Source organism: Dendroctonus ponderosae, unplaced genomic scaffold (assembly GCF_020466585.1).
Source record: "Dendroctonus ponderosae isolate FM_Combo_2020 unplaced genomic scaffold, Dpon_F_20191213v2 Dpon_F_20191213_6, whole genome shotgun sequence".
Classification (NCBI taxonomy): domain Eukaryota; kingdom Metazoa; phylum Arthropoda; class Insecta; order Coleoptera; family Curculionidae; genus Dendroctonus; species Dendroctonus ponderosae.
The window spans coordinates 3,684,510-3,692,574 of NW_026018814.1; the positions used below are offsets into that span (position 1 = coordinate 3,684,510).

Sequence of the window (8,065 nt, forward strand, 5' to 3'; positions counted from 1 at the left end):
TATTTACCTCTCCTACGCTGCTTCAACGTAGTCATAGTTCGGGGTGCCCGCCGCAGTGGCGCAATGGTAGATTCCGGTACACTTTTTTAACACGGCATCGGCGATCTCTCAACTAATCTCTGGCCATAGAGTGTGTTGAGGTCCGAGACGATTTCTCTTCCGGCAGGTGCGCAAGAGTACGGTGAGGCGGCCGCGTACATCCAGGCGCAATTCGAGGCGAAAAACAAGTCGACCAACAAAGAGATCTACTGCCATATGACGTGCGCCACTGATACGCACAACATCCAGTTCGTTTTCGACGCCGTGACAGACGTTATCATTGCGAACAACTTGCGCAACTGTGGCCTGTATTAAGTTGCCGGCTTGGTCGATTTTATACAGGCCATAGCTGCGCAACTTACTTACTGGCTTACCCGCTGTAGGGGGCGGGCCAGTGAGTAAGCCCAGCTCGGATGATCGCGTGTTACGTCCGGAGACTGTCCCGGCGTCTGCAGGCGAGCTGAGCGCGTGCGTATCACCCCCTCTCTTCTAGCATTTCAATTAAACCACCAACCGTCTTTCCTGTCTGTCTGTCTGGATGTCGCGTAATGTGCGAGTGACTTGGAGTGGGTGAAGCGCAAAAGCCCGAGCGAATGTGTGTTGTTGTTTCGTTTAAAGATGTCTAGTTTAAGTATGTTATTTTTGTATATTTTATGTGAATTGTGCGCGAGTGCGTGCAGAAGGGCTGAAGGGCGTCAGTTTCAGTTTCGAGTTAGTTCAATCCCAGCAACTGTGGGCGACAAATTGCCGTTTTTCTGCACGCACTAACAAACCCGTTCCACTCAACGTCATGCACAATTGTCAGGGAACCAAATCGCATTGTTCAGTCGCGTAGCACGAAGCATAGCAAGCGCACCCCCATCATTTATAGCTGAATTTTGATAAAAGCAAATGTGTACAAAACTATCAAGCACAAAGTTGACTTTTTTCAGTTACGAGTCCTATTTTTGTGAATATTTTGTACAAACGATCATTGTGCCATTCGTGGAGAGGTTGCATTTACATTATCAAAGGCTTGTTTGTAAATTATTTATTTAAGCTAAGGTGAAAAATTGATGTTATTTATGTTCGTCTAAGGCTAGTTTAGTTAGAATTACCAAAAAAATTACTATGACAGTGGCTATTCATATGATTTGTTAAGTGTACAAGGCCACATTATTTATCTGTATGGACCCAAACCTAATTCTAAGCTCAAGTAGACAAATGTTGGACGATACGACCGGAGCGTCGCCTGGCGCACTCTCGTAAAACGGTTCAGTACCTTCACGGAACCACCGATACAAACAACCTGAGACATTAAACTATAATAATAATATACCATATTATTATATAAATGTACATAAAAGTATATGGCGCTTAAATACTAATAATTAAAGTAGCTTCAGTCATTTATGTAGTAACGTAAACTATCATTCGCATTGTTCTATTGATTATTAATAGTGACACGCTGGTCTTTTTGGGCCTTTTAACCAAGTGGTAATGTGCATTTTATGTCAAACATTCCGAACACGGATACTTGATGTTGAACCGTTGACAAGAATCGCCGTCTTAGGAACATTCGCATCAACGATTCACTGTCAACGACTGTTTCATTCTTTGGGAATCCCCAACACAACTCGATCACTGTATAGCAAGCAAAATCAAGCTGTTTTCTATGTCACGGTGAGACGCAATCATCCATTCTAGTCGGTGATTATTAGTAATGTGCGTTACCGCTTTCTTAGTTCGCTGGTGAGTTGCAAGCTCTCATCTCTCGAGAGCCGAGCGCAATCTTTTCGATGTTTTATAAGAAAAATCGAACATATCAAGACAAAACAGAGGCGACTTGGCACAAATGACTGCCTAGATCGATGCGGCACCAGTTGTCTAAAAACGCGGTAAACATTGTTGTGTATAAATTAAATAAAATACATTTGTAAGTATTTAACGTACTGTGTTGCATAGTATCGAGTCATTGGATTTTGATTTATTTAAAAATCTAGTCAATTGTTTTTTTTTATTTAGTTTACGCCCCCTTCCACCCGCACACTAAATATATCTTTTTGTAAATCGTTTCGAAATCAAGTAATGTTATTGTAGCTTTTCGGTTATTAGCGTTCACAAGCTAAGTTCGTCTATTTCTTATGTATTTGAATCTTTACAAAGAAACGGTAGTCCAAAGTGGACAAAATATCCTCTTTTGTAGACGAAAACAAGCAAAACATACGTAATATAGTCGTTGAATGTGTAAAAACCAACCGTATACCCATCCCAACACCAACTAAAGCAAGTGGAAGTTGCGACGAATCAAGGCAGTGATTTTTATGTATTGGTTTCTTGCCTACTTGCTTATGTATCTCAAGTATCTGTATTGCATATAAGTCAGGACTGCAAAAGTTTGTTTTTGAACTCCTTTAGATAATAAACATGTTCAGAATTAGGAGCTCGTTGTTACTTTGCCCCAAAGTTAGCAAAGAGTTGTGTTGAACAAAATTACTTTGTTGCCGCTGAATATCACTATCACTGATATTCCTAAACAATTGACACAACAAGACAGCTGTCAAAGTCCAATTTTTGCAATGGACGGAAGATAAGTCAGTGTTATAATATCCAATTTTTAACCAATTTCAGGGCCCTAAATGACTCGCTTATTTCCAATGACCGTGTTTTTAGTCAAATGGCCTCAAATTCAGAGTTCATGTTCCTTTGCAAAGATTTCAAAGTCCTGTAGGACTGGGACACTTTCAGTTGCATTGACTTCTAGAAACATTTACTTAAGTTTCTGATCACGCTGTATTCGAGTGTTTAATTCTATGAAATTTCGCGTCTTTGTGAGCATTTAACTTTTAACTTGATCAGTCAATGTGCCAAACGACGTTTTGACTGAAACTGATGCTGTGTTGCCGGCTATACCTCCAACTTTATGAAAGTTGCGCTGTCATTTGTCGTTGATCGTAACTGTGAGTCATTTTTTATTCATCAATATATTTAAAAAACTATTTTTAATCGCCAGCTTAAAAAAAATGTAAATATAAAGATAAGTCAAGTAATCACAGTCACCCGTCTAGTTGAGGGGGCGCTAAGCTTTGGTACAGCTTGGACACGGCCGTTTGGACGATTTGCTGAAACGTTTCGTCGTTCGGACATTTCACCTCCTGCAAGCCCGCAAAGCAACGGAGATTAAGCAGGAACTTTCATTAGGACGACTTACCAAGTTGGTCAGATCGATGTCGGCCCTCTTGTCGTTGACGCTCACGTATAGCTTTTCCCCTTTGAAGATCTTCGGCACGGAATCCTCCCCAAACATGTCTTGCAGCATCTCGATCAGGCATTCCTGCAATGGTGGCGGTTAGTAGCCATTGTGGTCGATATGTGTATGGTTTTTACCTTGAAATGCATTCGGTCCACTTTGACGCTGGTTGCCAAACACTTAGTGGGCGTGTCCAGCAAATCCGCTTGAAGCACGGCGGCGACGATGGCGTCAGCGTACATGTCGTTCACCGGATTGGCCACCCACTAAACCCCACTAGAGCGCGTGTCGTTCTCATTCCATTTTGCATATTAGTTTACTTACCTCGAGAATGACCATTTTGGGTTCGATGATGATCTCGACGGCGTTGAACGCCTTCATGCGCTTATCGCCCTCCAGGTTCTCCATCAGGCCGCACACCTGTGCCAGCAGGTGGCGCAACACCCCCGGGTTACCCGAATACGCCAGACTCTGCCTCTGCGTGATTTCACTCAGACTCAGTTCGGTATATTCTGTAAAAGCTTAGAAATGATGCCACCCGCTCTACCAACAAAGTTGCAAAGTACTGACTGGCAAGGTCATCTGCGCTGAGGATGTGGTAGTTAAAGTTGCGCTTCACCAAGATGCCCTGGATCAGCTTGCCCGGCTGCGGTTCTTCAACGGCCAGCGTTCCCATAACTTTCGCTGTTTTTTCGCCGCGAAAATACAGCTCCACTGTGTGTGTATTGCGCGGATTGTGCAGCTGAATGGAGGTGTTCTGATCCTCTTCGAATTCGCGCTGCAACGCCGCTTTTAAGCGCGACATTTCGTTTTGCTCTCCGTGGACCAGCACCTGGCAAAACACATTTAGGCCATTGAATGCCTGTTTCAATCAGCAAACGTACCACATGGGGCGGCTTCAGGATCTTAATAAACTCGCTGGTTTGCTGGTAGTCCGTGTGGGCGGAAAATGAAATATAATCGACCGACATTTTCAGGGGCAGCTTTTGGCCGCTCATCGTGGTGATTTCTTCGGGCTCGGACAGGATGGTCTTGGCTAGTGTACCCTCCACGCAATAACCTAGTGAAACCGGAAGCATACTGTTTGGCATCGAGCAATTTTCGACGAATTACCTGCGATTATGACGCCGTTCTTCGAATCAGTGCACCAGGACTCGAAAAGCTCTCTGGACAGGCCGCTTTGCATCATACCAGGAGAGGCCATGATCACACAAGGCCCAATATCCTCGAAATGATCAATGCCCTGAAAGCTACCCTGTGATTAACCACCTGTTTTAAAAGCCTTATTCTGCACCTGCCTTTAGATTTGAGATATGCTTGAAAATAAACGGGTTGCTGATAGCGATCTGCCTCTTGATTCGGTCATTCATTGCGTTGATGTACGTTTGGTAGACGGCCATACACTTTTTCGCCAACGATGAGGCGTAGTAAATGGGAATGTCGTGCAGCTCCGGGTGCTGACCCCAGTACTCGTCCAAAATTAGCAGAAGCTCTTGAGCTCTGCCCAGCGCGAACACTGGGATCAGGCAACGGCCGCCCCTGTTTACTATGTCGTGTACCAGCGAGGTGAAGCGGTTCTCGCGGTCGTCCCGATTCTCGTGGATATGCGTGCCATATGTGGACTCCTAGAACCCAGCTTGCACTTAAATCGGCGCCAGAAAACCTTCAGTCTGTAATCCTCACCGTAATCAAAACATCCGGCCTGATTGTGGGGATTTCTGCCGCCATCAGATGCCGATCCTCCTGCCTTGAAAAGTCCCCGGTGTACAGTATCTAGCAAACAAACAGCATGCAGACCGTGGCTCTGTGATCTTTGAGCGGTTACCTTAACTCCAGCAATTTCCAGCATGAACATGGCAGCGCCTAACACATGGCCAGCGTTGTACGCCCAAAATCGAATGCCCATAATGTCCTTTTCCTCGTGGAAGTTAATGGTTTCGATTCTGTCCATGCTGGCCTCCAGGTCGGCCTCAGTGTACAACATTTGCTCCGTCGCAATGTTACTATCAGGAACTGTTAGAAACTCGTCAGCGAAGGCTCGAATGCTTACCTGACTTTGATGTAGTCGGAGAGAAGCCATCTGTAGATAGCCTTAGTGGCGTGGGTCATGAAGCAGCGCCCTTTGAAGCTGGTCTTTAACAGGAACCAGGGCAGCGCGCCCGAATGGTCCAAATGAAAGCTGCAAAAAACTGTTAAAACATGCCAACCAATCAATTGTCGACTCTTACTGGGATATGAGAAGTAGGTCGATCTCGTCGGCCTCAATCAGGTCTACGTAGGGCAGCGCGTCCATCCCAGACAACCCTGGATGAATGCCACAATCCAGCTAACAAACATTGAATTAATATAAATGCCTTTCAAAACTACACAAACACTTACCATAATCTTCTTGCCCTTAAACTCCACCATGATACATGACCGGCCGACCTCTTGCCCGGCGCCCCTAAAAAGGCAAAATATACAAAAGCTCGCACTATGTGCCCCCAAAGACTTACAGGGGTCTGATGGTTAACTGGTCACTCTCCTCGGCTGGCACTTGAGAATCGGGCTTCCTTTTCAGTGACATAGTGCAGACCGGTGCAGCGCCTTAAATCAGCCCAAATATTCGCTTATTAAACAAGGCAAGTGAGAAAACCACAAAACAACTAGTGGTAATTGTTGAAAAACGCTGCAAATTAAGGTTTTGTTGAAACTGATGTCAACAAACTTCTAGGATTTCTTCCTTTTTTCTTGAAGTTCGAAGCTGAAACCAACCTAGTAACTTAACATTCTAACCAAAGATTTGGGGCTTCTTATAAAGATGGCTTTGAACTCCTTTAGAAGCCGAATGGGGCCCAAACTTATCAACAGCACCCTTCGGAGTAAGTGGAACCCGCTGGGGGGTTTGAAAATTTGGTGATCCACTGCGAATTTTAGGATGTTTGTCGTCCAGTGTGGACGAGCTGGAACGCCAGTGCAAGATCTTTGCTTTTGAGAAAAACCGACAACAGGAAGCAGTGGGCCGGGTGGAGAAAATAGAGGTCCAGCACGAGAACGACGTTTTTGTAATGAACAGGAACATTTCCACCCCCTTTGACTGTGCCAAACGTAAGTGGGCGAAATCGAACGCTATTAGACCTTGCGACTTGTAATTGTTTTAAGATTTGGGCGAAATGGTCCGGGAGCGGTCTGTGGTGGGGCTGCTGAACGGCAAAACCCTGTGGCACATGCACAAGCCCCTTCCAGACTCCTGCGTGCTAGAATTGCTGCATCACCATGTTCCGAACCCCCAGGTGGTTAATAAAGTGTTCTGGAGAACCTGCAGCTTTTTGCTGGGCGCTGTTGTGTCGCAGGCGTTCAAAGACAATGTGCAGGTTCACCTGCATAGTTTCCCTAGCCCTAACGGTATGTTTTCTATGAAGGAGAGTAATCGGAGTGAGTAACCGGTGAATTTTAGTGAAATCCGGCAGCTTTATCTACGACGTGCAACTGGGTTTGAGCAACTGGGAACCCACCGTGGCCGAGCTCAAGGTGCTCTCTTTGGAATTCATCAAATTTTGCCAGAAAGAGCAACCGATCGAATGTCTGGACGTGGACAGGAACACGGCTCTGGAAATATTCGAAAACAATCCGCACAAATCGCAGCAAATTCCCGACATTGCCGCTCACAACTCGAACAAAGTGACGCTGTTTAAGGTGGGGTCTCACATCGACATCAGTCGAGGTCCCATGCTGCCCAACACCAACCAAATGGGGCGGGTCACCGTGACCAACGCTATCAAGCTGGATACGGACATTAAGGAGCCGATCTATCGGTTCCAGGGCGTCGCATTACCTCGATCCATTCGCATCAATCACTTCGCCTACAGTCTGATTGAGGATAGGGGCAGGATTCTGGTAAGTTTTTGTCGGTTGGTTGGGAACTTTAAATAATCTGCTGTTTTTTCAGAATTCAGGTAGGATTCCAAGCGAGCAGGGTACCTTTAATGAAGATAACACCTTCGTAGCGCACCTTAACCAATGAAACTGTTAATTATAAGTTTTAGCATCTCACATTCGTGTAAATATAAGTATCGTCTGCCTTAATCAGCTTTTGATTAAATAATAAAAATTAATTTCAAACATTTCTAAAAGTACGAGTGGCTCATCGCAGTAACGCCTGTCATGGATCCATCATTTGGATTCAACGACACTAACACAAACTAACCTAAAATTTTCAAATTTGTTTTCTTTAGGGACGGGTTGTTTACATACGCCTAGCGTTTATGGCTAGTATATACGTTTTTATTAGTTTTCCCTTTGGAAAGTTACTTAAACAAGGAGAAAATGAAGTCCTGCGTACGCCATTATATATCCTTATGAAGTTTATTGGATAAACAGGGATTGTTTAATGCCTTTCACGATTGATAACGTGTAACAACACAAACACTATACTTACATATTTGCTTCTCGTTAAATTGTGAAAAACTTTCTAAAATGTTCAAACTAATTAGTGATGAGCAAAGCAAGACCAAGATTTTCTCTTGATTAAAAGAGCAAGTCTTGGTTTTGATCTTGTTCTTGCATACATAGTCTTGGTCTTGCAAGTCCTGCTTTTATATAAGCCGTAAAATGCAACGGACTTAAGTAATAATAACAAGAATAATAGTTAAATTAAAAGATAATAATAATCAATACAACTCAATAAAAAAAATATCAGACTATTTGCTGTTTTAACAAGTTTAATTATTTTGTAATTCAAAATTGTTGACCCGTACTTTTGCATTGCCTGTTAAGATCCAGAAGATCTTCATCCAGAGAAATTGAATATATTTTCAT

General features: G+C 43.9%; 4 protein-coding genes and 1 long non-coding RNA gene across 5 annotated transcripts in view; 3 read left to right on the plus strand and 2 right to left on the minus strand.

Moving 5' to 3' along the window:
- LOC109534130 (guanine nucleotide-binding protein G(o) subunit alpha) overlaps window positions 1-2,458 on the plus strand; it is a gene marked incomplete in the record, with an annotated part of 17,412 nt that extends 14,954 nt beyond the window's left edge. Inside the window, 1 exon segment of the mRNA XM_048667559.1 lies at window positions 167-2,458. Within this exon segment, the coding sequence (XP_048523516.1) occupies window positions 167-354 (188 nt within the window).
- Window positions 1-8,065, plus strand: part of LOC109534156 (dimethyladenosine transferase 1, mitochondrial) — a 179,795-nt gene that overhangs the window by 163,551 nt on the left and 8,179 nt on the right. The gene's annotated exons all lie outside the window — the stretch shown is intronic.
- LOC109534129 (cleavage and polyadenylation specificity factor 73) lies at window positions 1,208-5,968 on the minus strand. The gene is made up of 14 exons (XM_019899704.2): window positions 5,764-5,968; window positions 5,648-5,711; window positions 5,497-5,594; window positions 5,319-5,447; window positions 5,094-5,271; window positions 4,952-5,041; window positions 4,567-4,893; window positions 4,382-4,511; window positions 4,153-4,328; window positions 3,839-4,100; window positions 3,593-3,780; window positions 3,406-3,534; window positions 3,230-3,352; window positions 1,208-3,173 (listed from the first exon to the last, which is right to left on the minus strand). The coding sequence occupies exons 1-14, from the start codon at window positions 5,832-5,834 to the stop codon at window positions 3,075-3,077; spliced, it is 2,064 nt and encodes a 687-aa protein (XP_019755263.2). The 5' UTR covers window positions 5,835-5,968; the 3' UTR covers window positions 1,208-3,074.
- On the plus strand, window positions 6,000-7,333 carry LOC109534131 (39S ribosomal protein L39, mitochondrial). The gene is made up of 5 exons (XM_019899706.2): window positions 6,000-6,129; window positions 6,185-6,355; window positions 6,410-6,652; window positions 6,705-7,144; window positions 7,197-7,333. The coding sequence occupies exons 1-5, from the start codon at window positions 6,069-6,071 to the stop codon at window positions 7,269-7,271; spliced, it is 990 nt and encodes a 329-aa protein (XP_019755265.1). The 5' UTR covers window positions 6,000-6,068; the 3' UTR covers window positions 7,272-7,333.
- The window catches only part of LOC125504894, a 60,061-nt gene continuing 59,377 nt past the window's right edge, over window positions 7,382-8,065 (minus strand). The window contains exon 2 of the long non-coding RNA XR_007281781.1: window positions 7,382-7,454. This is a non-coding gene — a long non-coding RNA (uncharacterized LOC125504894). The remainder of the gene's footprint in view (window positions 7,455-8,065) is intronic.

Excerpts from the sequence above, each read along its gene's own strand:
- LOC109534129 (XM_019899704.2), bottom strand. The coding sequence starts at position 5,834 with ATGTCACTGAAAAGGAAGCCCGATTCTCAAGTGCCAGCCGAGGAGAGT. Across the intron at positions 5,595-5,647 it reads TTAAGGGCAAGAAGATTATG|CTGGATTGTGGCATTCATCC; the intron begins GTAAGTGTTTGT and ends AATGTTTGTTAG. Across the intron at positions 5,448-5,496 it reads GACCTACTTCTCATATCCCA|CTTTCATTTGGACCATTCGG; the intron begins GTAAGAGTCGAC and ends AGTTTTTTGCAG.
- LOC109534131 (XM_019899706.2), top strand. The coding sequence starts at position 6,069 with ATGGCTTTGAACTCCTTTAGAAGCCGAATGGGGCCCAAACTTATCAAC. Across the intron at positions 6,356-6,409 it reads CCCCTTTGACTGTGCCAAAC|ATTTGGGCGAAATGGTCCGG; the intron begins GTAAGTGGGCGA and ends AATTGTTTTAAG. Across the intron at positions 6,653-6,704 it reads TAGTTTCCCTAGCCCTAACG|TGAAATCCGGCAGCTTTATC; the intron begins GTATGTTTTCTA and ends GGTGAATTTTAG.